The sequence below is a fragment of the Rhinolophus hipposideros genome, assembly GCF_964194185.1.
Source record: "Rhinolophus hipposideros genome assembly, chromosome: 5".
Taxonomy (NCBI): domain Eukaryota; kingdom Metazoa; phylum Chordata; class Mammalia; order Chiroptera; family Rhinolophidae; genus Rhinolophus; species Rhinolophus hipposideros.
Window position 1 is genome coordinate 78,164,613 of NC_138051.1, and position 16,754 is coordinate 78,181,366.

The 16,754-nt window shown below is 39.3% G+C and overlaps 1 protein-coding gene across 4 annotated transcripts in view; it reads left to right on the top strand.

Annotated features, from left to right (window-relative positions):
- Positions 1-869: 869 nt before the first annotated feature.
- The window catches only part of ZNF410 (zinc finger protein 410), a 37,928-nt gene continuing 22,043 nt past the window's right edge, over positions 870-16,754 (top strand). For 2 of the 4 annotated variants that reach the window (XR_013993455.1, XM_081049977.1), the window contains exons 1-4: positions 870-946; positions 12,846-13,028; positions 14,015-14,150; positions 15,716-15,934. Coding sequence is in view for 3 of the 4 variants with exons in the window: in XM_081049977.1 (XP_080906103.1) it covers positions 12,996-13,028; positions 14,015-14,150; positions 15,716-15,934 (388 nt within the window). In the remaining variant the exon portion in view is untranslated. Of the gene's footprint in view, positions 947-9,753; positions 9,915-12,845; positions 13,029-14,014; positions 14,151-15,715; positions 15,935-16,754 lie in introns of all 4 variants that reach the window. The other 2 variants (XM_081049978.1, XM_081049979.1) reach the window with 2 other exon arrangements.

The window sequence follows — 16,754 nt, forward strand, 5'->3', positions numbered from 1 at the left end:
CCCCCCCCGCCCCCGAACAGTGTTTCTCCTTTGTTTTTTAAATCACCATCGTGTACTCAAACTGCTACTCTCACCCATTTATGTGCCTGTCATCAAGGCTTGTCTTGATCTTGAAACTGTCTTTCTTAGAGAACTCCTTAATTCCCACTGCCACTGTCTTCGCTGAGAAGCAGCATTAAAAAAAACAACCACCACCACCTAGTAATTTCAAGAAGTTAAACTCATAAAGCTCTGAGAAGTGGTGGCCTCCAGCCTGGGACTCAAGTGTGCTAGCCGCCAGTCAGGACATCCAAGACCTCTACACCCAAATATATGGAACCCAGACTCTAGGGAATTCATATCCCCTCTCACCCCACTCCCCCCCCACCCCCCCAGAAAAAGAAAAAGTTCTACGTGAGTCTCAATTCTTACCCCGTCCCGTATACAACGCAGAATTAGATTCTGCCAGTTCCCTTCTCCGGCAGTGAAGCTTCCAGGTCCTCTTCACTGAGAACTCTGATAAATGTTTAAGTAGTGATCTTTTCTTTCTCGCTCGCCCCCATTGTAACTATAATAGTTCTGCTCTCAGCTGACAGGAAAAACTACCCCATCTGCTGCTGCTGGGAAGCAGTGACGTCACGGCTAGAATTAACTGACCCCGTTTTTTGGGCTTCGCAGACCACGCAGCCTAGAAAGTGAGAAAGAATGAATGGGTGGCGGGAGCCGGCAGCTCCTTCCGTCCCGGGAGGAATTCTGCGTCTCAAGTCCAGCGGAACCAGCCCCCCCGGGCTCGGAACCCCGCAATGGGCGGCCCCCGCCCCACCTGGAGGCGAGAAAGTGGGTGTGTGCGTGGGGGGTTGGCCAAACTTCCTGTCCCGCTCTCGAGCTGCTTCCGGCGGGAGCCGGAAGACGCTATGTGTGGACGGAATTCGGGACCGGCGCACGGACGGCTGCCCGGGTCGGGAAGGTGAGCTTCGGGGTGGGCCGGACCACACCGCTAGCCTAAGTGGTCCCCGAGAGGGTGGAAGCCAGGGTCGTCCCTTCGGGGGCTCGGGCCGAACTCGCCCCCGGAAAGGACAGGAAAACCGCCCCTTTGGGGCACCCCTCTGGGATCTGGCGGGCCCGGGAGCGGCTGGTGTGAAGCCCCGCGGTTTCGACCCTTCCCCTCGCGGGGTTTTGGGGCCGACGTCTCGGCCCTTTTGCTTGTTTTGGGGGCCGGAGCAGGGGAACAGACCGTCCTGAGAAAGTCGGAGTCAGCGAGTCCCCAGGGCGGGGGCTCGCAGCCTGCCCCCGCAGCCGGGGCCTGCCCGCGGACCTGAGGCCTCACCCTGAGGCTGTGGTCGTGCGGGAGAGAGGATGCCGCGGGGCCTCGACCCGGGCTCTTTCATCCCCGAGCCACCCTTTTCTGTCGTACGTCCACTTCCTTTCTGGCGCTAGAAGAAGGACGGCTGCCCACGCTGAGGGGCTGCGCTGGCGGTTTCTCCTTCGCCTGTCATTTCGGGGGTGGGGGTGGGCTGCGAGTGTTTCCAGCCAGTATGCATTTCGCAGGTTGAGTTTATCTTCGGAAGTTTCTGCAGAGAAAAGAATCCAATTAGTTTATTAAAGTTTATCTCACTCACGAGGGTCTGAAATGCATTCAGGCACTATTTGGAAGTGAAGTATTATTAACTCGGGACCTGAGAATTTGTACTTCTTCCTCACTTTGGCAAAAGGTCAACACAGCATATTTGCAAAAAAAGAAACATTTTGAAATGAAGTCAGAGACATTGTGTTGTTAGGGAAGGAGAATGTGCACCTTGCGTTATCTTTGTGTGAATAGAGTATAGTCAACTAAACGGGCAGTCAGAAATTGGGGTTTTAGTTTTTAAAGTCTTTCATCTAAGCAGATGTCTAATTTGTACAAGTTACTTAATCTCTAGCTTTTGGCTTTTTTTTCCCCCCTCTGTAAACTAGGGTTTACCTATTTATTCAGTAAATATTTCCTGAATGCTTACTATGTGCACAGCGTTGTGCTAGGTTAATGGAAGAAGGATGAATACACTCCACAAACCTAACCAATGAGAAAAATTTGCATGTAGACAACTAACACCCAAAGGAGGATGAAATAATTGTTAAGGAGAGGTTAAACTGTGTTATGAAAACAACCAGGTAAGGATAGATTTCTTCTGATTGGAGCAAAAAAGATCAGAGAGCCTTCATGGAGGAGGTGGCATTTGAGTTGGATTTAAAAGCTGGAAAGGATTACTCAAGATCAGGACTGGATTGGGGGTGTTTATTACTGGATGAGGAACTCTCCCAAGTGAAGACCTTGGGCACCGACACAGGTTGGTGTGTTCACTTAATAGGCAGTCCAGTGTGGGTTGGAGTAGAGTTTATTGAGGGCTGTAGTGGGTGCTGCAACTGTAACAGTACTTGAGGATATGTAGAATATTTGAAATGCCCGGCTTAGGGACTTGACTAGTATTCTGACACAGAACTTTGAGTAAGGGGAGTAATATAAGCATTTCTGTGTTTTCGTACGATAACTGGAGTGGTTGTGTAAAAGATGCATTGAAAAGGGGAATTTTAAGGGCATGCTGGCCACTTAGGAGGCTATTTTAATAGTGTACTTGAAAGATAATGAGAGACCTAAATAGGGCATTACAATAGAAATAAAGTTAGGGGGAATCAGAACCACTGGGATTGTTTAAATGTGGAGGATGAGAGAGACTGTAGAAGACCTTGAATTTGCAGCTGAGTGGGAGGAAGATTGGGCAATACTTGAAATGGGTGGTACAGGAAGAAGAACAGGTTTGGTGGGGGAGATGACAATCTGGATTTTGGACATTGTTAGGTTTGAGGTGCTGTTGAGGTGCTGTTGGAAATATGGAAGTACTAACAAGCAATTAGAAATGAAAGTTTGGAGTTCAGAATAGAGGTCAGGAATAGAGACAAATTTGGGTGTCATTTGCAGTGTCATTCATTCATTATACAAATATTTATTCAGTGTCTACTAAGTGCTTACAGGGAAGCTTGCATGGAAAAGCCCTTTGTGCTCATAGTAAAGACAACCTTAGAGCTTCACAGTATCAGAAATGACTCTTGGGGACCTAAATACCTTATGAATTACATATAGCAATGTGCCAGACACTGCTAGATGCTGGGCAATACTTAGTGAATAAGACTAGTTCTTGCCCTTGTTTATGGAGTTTACAATTTCGGGGGTATCCAGACAAAAAATGAATACTATGTAAAAATGAATGAAAGAATTAGAAATTGTGATAAGTGCTACAATGGACACAACAGATAGAAGATAAAGGTGTGGTTATGGCATTGGGGAAAGCTTTTCTAAATGAGTTAATAGCTAAACTGAGCTCTGAAGAATTAAAGCAAACAAACAACAGCTAACCAGTGGAAGAGTGAAAGCATTCCTAGATGGAGGAAATATAACATGCAAATCCCTAATATAGGAAGGAGCTTCATGTGTTCAAGGAATTAAGGGAGATTCATCTGGCTGGAGCTTGGTGAACAAGGGAGGGTGATTCTAGAATGTGGTTGGAGAGGCAGGAATGGCTCACATAGGTTCTTAGAGGCTGGGATAAGGAGTTCGGATTTTGTCTAGGTGCATTGGAAAGCCTAGAGAAGAGTTTCAAGCAGAGGAGTGATAGGATTCACACTTTAAGATGATATGTACTGCAGTGAAGAGTGGAGGGTGGCAATAGTAGAATCAGGGAGATCAACTTAATAGGCAGGAATAGTATTTTAGGTCAAGAGTTTATGGTGGTCTGGTGTAGGGTGATGGCAGCATAGAAAGAACTAGGTGGATTTACTATATTTCCTCTTTTAGAAATATAGTCAATAGGACTTTGAACTGGATTGAATACTGGGAGCAAAGGAAAGAAAGTAATAAAAATTACTCCTCAGTGGGGTAAATGGTGGTCCTTGAGTAGAGGGTTACAGTGAGAAGAGCTGGCAGGGACTGATGGGAAACAGGCTTGGGAGAAAATTCACTTTGGACATGTTAAAATTAAGAAGGCAAGTTAAAATGTTATGAGATGTCAAGTAAACAATTCTATATACAAATCTGCAGCTCAGAAGAGATATCTGGGCTACAGATAAAAAGTTCGGAGGTTATATCATGTAAAGCCATGGGACTGGATGAATTTACACTAGAGAGAACGTGTAGCAAGAAAAGAGGGCCTGAATACTATCCTGAGGACCATTAATATTTAGAGGCTGAGTGGAGGAGGAGTATGGGAGTTATCAAAGGAGACTGGAGAATCGCCCAATAAGGTCGGAGAGAAATAAGGAACATGTATCTTGGAAGCAGAGAGTCGAATTTGAGGACAGAGTCAGTGCTTCTGAGAGATAATATCAGTTATGGTTCTTTGGTTGCAAGTGACCAGTTTACTTCAGGAGAAGAGGAATTTATAACAAGGATGTGGGCAGCTCACAGGACCAAAGGAAATGCTGAAGGCCCTGGCTGCATAAAGGACAGAAATATGAGCAGCCCCAGGGGAGGCTGCCGACTGCATTACTGGAATTAATGGGCTGCTGCAGCAGTTTTCCATCTTTAGTTACTTCTTTTAGGATTCACATTCTGAGGAAGAGTGTCAGATCTGTTCAACATGGGTCAAGTGTCCAAAAATTGGACAGGGTAGAAAAGAACACCTTAATTTACGGCCGTCAAGAATGTAATCAATGGGGGAGAGGTAGATCCCCAAACAAAATGTGGATCCTGTCACCCAGGCAGACCTGAATGAATGTAGCACAATCAAAAACAGTAGTTGTCCATTGCAAAGGTCATGTAAGATGAGGATAGCAAAGTGTCCATTGGATTTGGCAACATGCAGATCATTGGTAATCCTACAAGAGACGTTTTGGTGATTGATGGAGTTGGATAGTTACTGGAGATGAGAAAGTGGAGACAACCCTTTTGATGAATTTGGCTCTGAAGGATTGTAGAGAAATGGGGAGATGACTGGAATAAAAATCGGAGCTGTGGAAATGGAGCGCCCCAGAAGATCCTGGTAAGAGAAGGGGGAAGATCTAGGGTGAATCCTACTGTTTCTGGCTTCACAATTCTGTATACCAAATTTCCTTCATCAGTACCTGTTACCACTTTATGTTTAGAATTTAAGCAACTCCCATAATATGCTGGATATGATGTAGAACATTACCTGGTTTTTCTGTTCCTAGCACTATCATTTTATACCAAATTTTAAACTGCTCTTTTTTAAATTTTAATTTTTGGTCTTTGTAATTCACTATTAGTAGAGTTTTTGATTTTTAGCCATTATTGACTTGTTCAGGTCTACTTCTGTGGTCAGCCACAGGTAGAGAGATAAAGGGAGCTGAGAAGCAGATTGGCCTGTGGTCAGAGAGACTAGTCCATTTGGTTGAAATCACGTGCTTTATTTTAATCTTTGTGAATAGTGACCAGTTGTGGGCAGCACAGTGTTTCTCAATTTTTTTCCTCTTTTTCTCTCCACCCACCCGGTTCTTTCTAAACTGGGTCAAGTTCAAAGCTCTGTCTACCTCCCTCAAGTTAGAGCAGTACTATACTCTGGGCTTTGTTTTCTAGGATGGAATCTCTTTGCTTTTTAGAGAATGACACAATGATGCTTTGTTTTGTTTATTAGTCATAGTAGTAAAAAGCTCTGGTCATCTTTCCCTTTGGAATACACTTCCTTCCGTGTGGCAGTCAAGACTGAAGTTCCCCTGTTGCTTGTTGACTTTACTTTGGATTAGTTTTTCCTCCCCCAAATTTCCCCATGTAGCCTGCATTGGTTTTAGGCCATTTCTATCATGGGGAAATGGTGTTACCATTAATTCCTTTCTAGTATGTGAGAGTTCTGCGTTGGAGTTTGGGACCAGAAACTTACCTTCTTTGCTGGCTTTGCCTAGTGTGGAGTATTTTCCTCTGCAGACCTCAGAGGGAGAGCTTGAGGACGGGATTCCAGTAATCCCAATTTCACCAAGACTTTTAGCAATGATAATTGCTGATTGTTTGTGATATAGATTAATAGAAATTTTATATCTATGGCTTTAAATTTTATGGCTGATTCTGTGTTTAGCGTATATATTTTAGACATTTTGAAGGTATTTTAATAGTTTTACAATCTGTGGGATACAACCTGTTGTTAGTAGCTTGTGAGATCAGGTTAGTGGGTCTTATTTAAAAAAATTCAGAGTGCATGAGCGTAGTATAGATTAGTATTGTTTCATGAAAATATTGCTTGTGTGTGTCTGTGTGTGTTTCATTTGCTGGGTTATAATGGAAAATGTATCTTACTGTGGGTTATAGTCAAAAAAGTTTGAAAACCATATAGGAAATTAGGACTCAGTAATAAAAGGCAGAGTTCTTAACCTTTAATAGTATACTAAGCATTCGATAGATTTACTTGTTTCTTAAGTACTTATGCAAAACTTTATTTCTGAAGAATTTTATAATTATTTTTATTGACTGATATACAAATAATCCTAGAGTAGATCAATGTCATTCCTGTATTTCAGATGAGTTTCTTAGGGCTAAGAAAATGAGTAGCTTGCATAGGTCTCAACCAACAAGTCAGAGGCCGAATTTAGATTCCAGCTTTAGAGACCTTGGATTTTTAAAACTTCTTTCAGCTTCTTTATTTAACTTGTTCAGATACTTAGTGTTAATGCATAATTTGCGGGATGATAAGTGGACTGCAGAAAAAGAATGCAGCTTATCAAACTTCAGTTTCCAGGATTTGTTTATTTGGTTAAAAACAGAAGGAGAGTTGTTCTCTGGACGGTCCTGATCATAGAGACCGCTGTTGTCTGAAATCTGCTTTGCTATTGTTGAGTTCTCTAATTACTTATTCCTAAAACTTCTCAGGGCTTCTTGTTCTTTGCTTTGGTTCAGTGCAAGCGTTTATTGCCTGCACTTTTTTAACCTCTAGGCTGACTGTGGGATGGCATATTCAATAATAGCAGTGGCAGGGTCACTGGATTTCTAGAAAAATATTTGCTAGACCAAGAATTTTTTTTTTAAAGCAGTCCAATATGCTTTGATGGCCTTAGGGAACCATGTAACACAGTAAAATTTAATTGTTGTAGGGTCTGAACGGTATGACTTAGACCAAATCCCTGGGTTTGTGAGATCTGTGTGGTTGTGAACTCTTTATCTATAGCCAAGATTCCTTATTAATGATTTGTGGAAAATACAATTCGATGGGCCTGGCTTGGTTGCTGATAATTAAATGTCGTCTCTTCTATTATTTATGGAGCAAAATTAGTGATTTTTCTATTTAAAAGGAAATAAGAATATAAATTTTGCCTGTCTACTAGCTAAAGATACAAAATAAACGTGAACAAATATTACTGTCCACATTAAACAACTCTGGGTGCTGTAGGTGACTGCTCTGTATACTGCATTTCTAATCTCTTTATCTTAATCAATAGCATAAGAAAGCCGGGAAGAAATTGCCTCTGAGATCCATAATTATCTTGAAAATAGCTTCCCTTTGAGTAAGAGCAGTGCCTTTCACTCCAGTGTCATGAAATTGCATTTAAATGAAAAACATTGCATTGGACCCCCCTCCCAATAGTGGCAAATTACTTTTATTATAAATATTCTAAATATACTCAAACATAAAGCTAGGTAGTCCTTATCCCTCCTATGCTGAGTCCTTATAGCTCCTAATGAACTATGAAATCGAAACAAATTTACAAATAATTCAATAATAGTGGTGCCAGGGTCAGTGGATTTCTAAGATACACATGCTGAACAAAATTGTTTTCTTTAAGCAGTCTAGTACGTTTTGATGGCCATAGGGAACCATGTACATTGTAAAATTTAGGTTATCAGGATTATGTCAGTTGTTGCTATGGGTTTATAGTTTTACAAGAATAAGGATACAGATGTAAACGACACCATAAAACAAGAAAATTCAAATTAACATTCATATTATGTGATAGAAATGTTTTGCTAAAATGAAAAAATGTGTTGAGCTTAACAGCAGGAAAATCTTAGCCTTGGATTTATATTTATTTCATGTTTCTAAATTTGAACTTTTGTAATACTAATGCAGAGGATATCATACAAGATAGTATTTATAATGTCAAGTATATTACATTGTCAATTTATATTTATAAACTGTTAAGCAGTTTATAATAATCAGGTCTTATATTTAACCAAAGCTGACTTTGAAGTTCTTAAATGCCAACCTTAATGAGGTATTGTTCTATACTTTTGTAGAGTTAGAATTGACTTGTTCAATTGAAGATAAGATTTGCTTTGCTAGTAAAACGATAACACACAGAATGAGGGTGAGTTTGTGCAGATCATATATCTGATAAGGTACGTTTACCTAGAATATATAAAGAACTCTTACAATGCAATAATAAAAAGACAGTTTAAAAACGGGCCACCCACCTGAGTTAGCATTTCTTCACAAACGATGCCCAAGTGCCCAATAAGCACATGAGAAGATGCTCAACATCATTAGCCATTAGGTCATGCGACTCACAACTACAGTGAGTTCCCACTTCACACCACTAGGATGGCTGTGATAAAAAAGGCAGATGATAAGTGTTGCTGAGGATGTAGAGAAATTGGATTGTAAAATGGTACGAGCACTTTGGAAAACAGCCTGGTAATTCCTCAAGAGGTTAAATATAGAATTACCATGTGACCCAGCAATTCCACTCCTAGATACATACCCAAAAGAATGAAAATGTGTCCACACAACAACTTGTACGTGAATGTTCGTGCCAACATTAAGCGTAATAGCCAAATTGTGGAAAGAGCCCAAATGTGGAAACAACCCAAAGGTCCATCAGCTGATGAATTGATAAATAAAATGTATATCCATACAATAGAATATTATTCGGCAATAAAAAAAATTAAGTATTGATACGTGCTACAACAAGGATAAACCTTGCTAAGTGAAAGTAGCCAGGCACAATAGATCACATACATAATGCCATTTATACAAAAGGTCTAGAATAGGTATATCCATACAGACAGGATGTAGATTAGTAGTTTCCTAGGCCTGGTTGGGGGAGGGTTTGGGAGGAAATGAGGAGTGACTACAATGGATGCAGGGTTTCTTTTTGGGGTGATGAAAATGTTGTGAAATTGTGGTTATGGTCACACAAATATGAATATTCCAAAAACAATGTAATTGTACTCTTTAAATGAGTGAATTGTGTGATATGTGAATTACGTCTCAGTGAAGCTGTTATTTAAAAAAGATTGGCATTGCAGTTTTGAAATCTGTTAAATGAGTAACTGGAATTGGGAATAGAATTGAATTGAATTGCAGATTTGCCATCCGTCTTGCAGCTGATGTACATATAGCAAGTTGCTGTGTTAAAGATGAGCACACACAGTACATTTGATGTGGTACACAGCGCTCCTGTCGAGAGTCTTTTGAGGTCAGCCTGCCTATTCTACTATATCTGACTATTCTCTCTTTTGTTTGTACAGCATGCATACAAACCACAAATTTGGGCACCAAAATTATATGGGAGTATTCAGTTTTAATGTGGATGGATACCCATTTATTCCAGAAAGTGCTTGTGCTTTTTTTTTTTTTTTAAGATTATCATTTAAATGAAAACATTAAAATAGAAGGGTGTCATTGATAACCATCGACCGTTGAGAAATGGTGATCTAGAGGTGACTCTTAAACTATGAGAGAGGTGGCAGCTTCCTTCTCTAAGTTGTACTTACAGCTTTTCAAAAAAGTCTAAGATCTATATCTGATTTTTCCCCTGTTCAGGGCATGTATTCATATCCTTCATTTTTTTGTTTTTCATTAGGTAAGGATAACAGAAGCCTATCCCTGGAGCCGGAACCATTAGTTTCTAAAATAACCTAACAAGTATAAAGACAATAAACAGTTATCTAGTTTCTTAGAAATTTTACAATCCTGGAATCTCAACATTGGAGAAACCTTAAGGAAAACCTAAACAAACATTTGGTAATTTCTTGACTTCTTGAGATGAGCTGGAATTAAGGAAAAGGAATTCTTAAACCCTGGTGATTCAAGATCAGACCTAGAGAGATGTAATCACTATTCATGCCAACCTGCTCTGCATGTTGGAGTCTGGCTCTGAGCTTAATAACTTGGGCAAGTGATATCCTGAGCCTTGGACCTTCCTTTGTAAAAGGAGAGATGGATAAACCACACTGAGATATTAGAATGCTTGTATAAGAAAAATGTATCTGAAAGGAAGAGTTGGAGATTTATGACACTTCGTTTTATGTGGGAAACTTAAAAAGAGCAATTTTATTTACATTTTATAAATTATATTTTTTATAATGAAATATGAGGGTTTCTGGCAGTTAACTAGGGGGAGAGGGAAGAACTAACGGCAATAACTTTTATTCAGGTACTTCTAAATGTTTTTGTAGAGGAAGTCTATCATAGTCTGACTTTCCACTTTCCCTTGGTACTAATTGAAAACTCCCATCCTGGGCACATTTTACAGTTCATGATCACTTTTTGTATAATAGTGCTTCCAATTTTAACAACAAGTATACAAAATAAAGTGGATTTTCACTTGTGAAAATCCTGAAAAAATCTCAAGCTATAAGGAAGTGAGAATTTAGGCCAGGCTTGTGTTCACCTTCAGCTGCGCTTAACAGCCCAGGTATCTGCATTACCAGCACCGGCCACGGGAGCTACAGAGATGGTGCAAGGGGATCCCAGAAGCCAGGAAATGGACTCAGGGGCCTCTAAGGATGTGGTTGTCTGGAAGAGTGGGTTTTACTGGATACCTCACAGAAGAAGCTGTAGAGATGTGATGTGGGAAACCTTCAGGACCCTGGCCTCAATAGCTGAAGAATGGGAAGATCACTACAAAATTTTTGTAATTGAAGATCATTACAAAAATGAGAAAAAACTAAGAAGTCATAAGATAGAGGCCTCTGTGAAAGTAAAGAAGGGAGTCAATGTGGAAAAAACTTCAGCCTCATTCCAAATCTAAATTTGAAGAAGAAAACTAGAGTAAAATTGTGGGAATACAGTGTGTATGGAAAAATCTTCATGAATCATTCATCTAATAATAGACGCACCAGATGTCACACTGGACATAAGCCCTCTGAGTATGAGGAATATAGAGGAATAAAACACATAAATGTAAAGTATTTGGCAGAGTCTTCAGTTACCTTCACTTTTTTGAAAAACATGAAATGACAATGCAGAGAAATCCCTTACGTGTAAAGAATGTGGGAAAGCCTTCATGTCACTTAAAACCCTGCAGAGACACATGATGACGCATAGTGCACATGGTCCTCGCAAATATAAGGTCATAAAATTTTTAGTTCTTTGACTTCACTTAAAATATATGAGAGAACCCACATAGGAGAGTAGTCCTATGAATGTAAACACTGGAAAAGCCTTCAGTTGGTATAAAAGTTTTTAAAGACATGAAAGAAATCATACTGAAGAGAAAACCTGTCGATGTAAAAGTAGTAAAGCATTCAGGTATCCCAGTTATCTTCAAATAACATGAAAGAACTCACACCTCAGAGAAACCCTATGGATGTACGGAATGAGAAAAGGCCTTTAGATCTTACAGTGCCTTACAAACACATGAAAGGACTCATACAGGAGAGAAACCCTATGAATGTAAACATGTAAAACCTTCACTTGTCACACAGCCATTCAAACACACATGAAAATGCATGTTGGAAATATACCTTAATCAGTGGAAAGAATCTGGGATAGCATTCACTTGCCTTAGTTTGTGTCAAAGACATGAAAGAACTCACACTGGAGAGAAACCCAATGAATGTACACAATGTGGTAAAGCCTACAGAGAACACAGTTTCTTACAAGGACAGGAAAGGACTTATATGGAGAAAACCCTATGAATGTAAGGAATGTGGCAAAGCCTTCATTTGTAAAAAAAAAAAAAAAAAAATTCCTTTGAATACATATGAGATGCACACTGGAGAGAAACCATATAAATGTGAAGAATGTGGGAAAGCCTTTAGTCATCCCTGTTCCTTCCAAAGGCATGATAGGACTCACTGGACAAAACCTCTCGAATGTAAATAATGTGGGAAAGACTTCAATTGGCCCGCATCCTTACATGTGGAATCTCCTACCGAAAAAAAAAATTTAAACCATCTGAGAAGGCTTGATAGAAATTAATTCATGTTTAATGTTCCAGAAAACTTTCAAAATTAAAGAATTGTTATTAAAATTGTAATAAATTATGTTTACCATCTTTTTAAAAAAAGAAAGTAAGAATTTAAAATACAGGGACAAAACACCTGTGTTACGGTTCTGAGAGTACTACTTTTTGGAAACACCAAATTTTGAATGACTATAACTATTTTTAGAAAAGTTGGAAAATTGAGAAAAGAAAAAGAAGTCATACCAGCCTACTACCTAATATAGCTCCTATCACAGCTATATGAATTTTGTTTTACTTTTTCCTATAATAACTAGATTTAATATTAGCAAATGTGTCAGTTTGTGTTTTATTTTTGCAATTTAATACGTCATTAGCATTTTTTGTTGCATTGTTTTCATAACAATATTTTAAGTGACAGTGCCATAATCAACACTCTTAAATGTTGGATATATATGTGTATGTATATGTTGCTTGCAGTTGTTATCACAAATGATAACATGAAAATATTTTGGGCATGTAGCTTTCCCATATTAAGATCTTTTCTTAGATTATTAGAAGTAGAAATTCTACATCAAACTTTTTGTAGGTTTTGATACCTATTGTACTTGTCCTATTTTAAAACAAGTGTTTAAGCTGAATTCTTTATTTGCTTGCTTGTGATTTTTGGATATATAAACAAGTGTTTTCCTTTATTTAGGTATATATTTCCTCTGCTCTTAATTCTGTCTCTGTCTCTCTCTTTCTCTCTTTTTTCTCTCTTTTAGGCTAAATTGATTACCCACCCAGCACAGCATCTTACAGGAAAAACATAGCATTTCCTAGAGGAATATGAGCATAATAGGAAAGTGTCATTGACTCTGAATTAGAATTTTAATCTGTGCTCTGAACAGCTGCAGGATTTGGAAGCTGAATCAATGTTATCAGATGAGTTAGAATCCAAACCAGAGGTGAGCCCAGTCAGCTTGTCTCCTTTTCTTTGGTGGGCTATGTTCCAAAGTTTGTCCTCATTTAGTTCAGAGATCAGCTTTTTCTGTAATGAGCCAGAAAGTAAAATTTTAGGCTTTGTGGGCCACATGGTTTTGGTCGTAACTACTAGTTTATTATTTTTCTATTTCTAAGTACTTTCTCAAAGATTTAAAAATTCTGTTTTTACATCTTAAGACTTTTATTTTTTTAAATAACTGTAAAATTATACATCTAGGTAATTACATAATGACAAAATTTTATTTTATATATATATGGCATGTATGTGTGTGTGTGTACACGTATGTAAATATTTACTACCACAAACCATTCTTTTATTAATTTTGTGTACTTTTGAAAGTATTTTCTTTCCAAATGTGATTAGTGGACTTAAACATTTAAAGGTTTTATTCACTTTTCTCATTTTAATTTTAGGACATGTGTATTGCATAATCGAAAGGTTACTGAATTTGGAATCAGATTACTGGAGTTTGAAGGCTGATACTGCTTCTAATTAGTCATGAGACCTTAGAAAAGTCATTGTCTTCAACTTGATTCCTTATCTTTAAAATACATGTTCAATCTTACCGAGTTATAGTTAGGATTAAAAGAGCCAATACACAGAAAAGTACTTTTTGTAAAATGTAATCAGTACTATGTGGTTCAATTTTTAAAAGCTATCATTTAAAAATATAATTTTTATCATTTCTCTGGTGGAAGGTGACAGAGGTTAAATTAATTATATAATTTAGCCTTTCTCTAGAAGAGAGGACTTGATATAAATAACTTAAAATGTTATTTTATCATTAATCTAGTTTTTCTATGAATATGGCTGAGACTAGTGAGCAGTCAAGACTTAATTACACCATCATCTTTTCGTAAATTGTCCTTTGGTAAGTTACATCATCATCTTTTGGTTTCGATCCATTTCTAACAACCTGTATTTCTCAATGTTGCCCCCCCACCCCAGCTCCTGGTACAGTTTGTTCAGAATACGTCCATCCCATTGGGACAGGGGCTAGTAGAATCAGAAGCTAAAGATATTACTTGCTTGTCCCTCCTTCCGGTGACTGAGGCCTCAGAATGCAGTCGGCTGATGTTACCAGGTAAAAATTATGATCACCACAGATAAGATAAATGAGTCCTAAGCTTACTCCATGGTACTGGTGGAATGGGATAACAGACTTTATAACTGGTGGGAACTATAATAATTAGGAATCATGGAGAAAAAGCAGCCATGGGAGTCATAAGTGCATTGGTAGATTTAGCCATAGGAGTGGATATGATCACCCATAGAGTGTGAGAGTGAGAGGAAGGCTAAGGCCCAACTCCCTGGGACTCCTTGTTCAAGGTACAGCTAAGACGGGAGAGCCTGGGAAGGAGGAAGAAGGAAAGGCTAGCGGAGTACATATGAGGAGTATCGACATAGAGGGCAGGCATGGAACCCAAGGGAATCGTCAGTGTGTCAGGTGTTCCTCAGAGGCCCAGTGAGATGGAGTTAGCAAGGCCATTGTTGAGATTAGCAGGACTTGGTCCATGGAGAGGGGAGTGGAAAGCCAGGCTGCAGTGCTTTGAGGTATCAATGCAGGCTAAGTACAGCTGAGGAAGTAACTGTACTTTGTAAAGATTCTTCTGCTTATGGGAGGGAAGGATGTAAGTAGATGGAAGAATTCTACGATTTGAAAAACATAAGAGTGGTTTTATGCTAAGAGGAAAGAGCCAGTTAGAGAAGCAGCAGAAAGAGTGGATAATTGGTGAGAAGGCTTCAGGAGAGGAAGAATGAAGTACTAACAGATTGCTGAGCAGGTGTAGTGAGATTAGCCTCGGATGGGAAGAGGGTGATCTTATCACTTGACTGGCAGCTAGCAGAGCATTATTTTTGGATGCAGTGAATTCTTTGTTTTCTGATCCTTTTAAAATATGGAAGATTAATGTTCAATTGGGGGAAGGTGAATATTAACCTGTTGGTGACAACTTATTTGTTACAAAGTCTTCTGCCTTTGATAAAGGTGAATAAAACCCCTGAAAACATTGGCTGCTTCAGCACTGTAGTGTAATTCCTCATTTTATTGCAAACAAAACCTTTGCAATTCATCCCCTCCCTTAGAATAAAGTTCTAGAAAGTCTTCTGATTATTTCTTTACATCTAGTGTAAACCCAGAGTGATAATGAAATACATTGATGATTCTATAAAATTTCAGTTACTTCTCAGGCTGTTTTTCCCCCCCTTACACACCAGAACTGTCATATGTATGTTACATAAATTAAAGGAAGGTATCTCTCCCCAAGGAAAATAATTTTAAATTTAGGTTTTCTATTTTAACTTAGTATTCATTGTATAACCATATTTTTCAAGGGAAAAGGACTGATTTCTGGCCTCAAAAGGACAAGGATCTGTCTATAAGGCCAGTTGTGGATGGTTGGTTATTAGTTACAGCCAAGTGTCAGAGGAGTCTGTCCCCCACTTTTTGGCTTACTCCCTTTAGAACTTAAAGCCATCTCTCTGCTCTTTTCTGAGGCAAATTTTGTATTTGTAAAATGAAAATGCTGTCTGTCCCTGTAAGGGTGTGAGATACCAAAGGATATTACAAGGGCATTAGGTGCTACATCACGATGGTGGGCTCACTGGAGATAAGTACTACATAAAGCTGTGGTATTTTCCCTTTACTAGATGATACTCCAAATCATACTAACTCCTCCAAGGAGGTTCCTTCCTCAGCTGTGCTGCGAAGCCTTCAGGTGAATGTGGGCCCAGACGGAGAAGAGACGAGGGCTCAGACAGTACAGAAGTCCCCGGAGTTTTTGTCCACTCCAGAGTCTCCTAGCTTGTTACAAGATCTACAACCAAGTGATAGCACTTCTTTTATTCTTCTTAACCTAACAAGAGCAGGTATTTTTTTTTTTTTTATCTTTTTCTGTACTCGGCTCATGCTTAAGAAAAAAATTGGGAGTGGGGCATATTTAGCTCAGTCATATTAAGATGGAAAGGAGTTTTTATTACTTTGGAGAATTGGTATAACCAGTGATCAGTTCAATGTGGAGAGAGATGGGGCGGACTCTAGGATGACGCAAAAGTTTCTTGTTTGAGAAATTAGGTAGGTGGTGCCTTTCACCGAGCTAGTGAACACAGGAAGAACAGGGCTGGAGGGAAGATGATTGGTTCCGGTTTGTGCCTGTTGATGTTGAGATATGGGAGGGACATTCGGGAGGAGGTGTCTTTTAGAGTTAGAGAAATCTAGAGTTCTAGAGAGGTCTGTTGTGAAAGAAGTAGTTTTGGTGCTTATCAGCATCCAGAAAATGTCTGAAACAATGAGCATGGATTCTTTGATTGAGGAATAATCTGAAGCATAAACAGAAAATTAAGCAAATCTGGGACCCTGAAAAAATATTTTACGAGGGTAATAGAAGAACAGGAAGGAGTTTGCTAAAGAGGGATAAAGAAACAGAATGAGAGTTATGTGGGGGAAGCCAAGGGAGTAAAATGTTTTAAAGAAGAAAGGGTACTAACTCATGCCGAATACTTCAGGATGGGCTAGTGAGATGAGAACTGGGAAGTGTACGTTTGGTGACCTTACTTAGCAAGAGCAATTGTTACTGCGGTACTAGAGTTGTAGCCTGGAGTTAAAGAGAAGGGAGTGGGTGACAGCTAAGAAAGTGGATACGCAAGTTAGAAGTTACACTTGTCAAGAAAATTGACTTTGAAGGAGAAG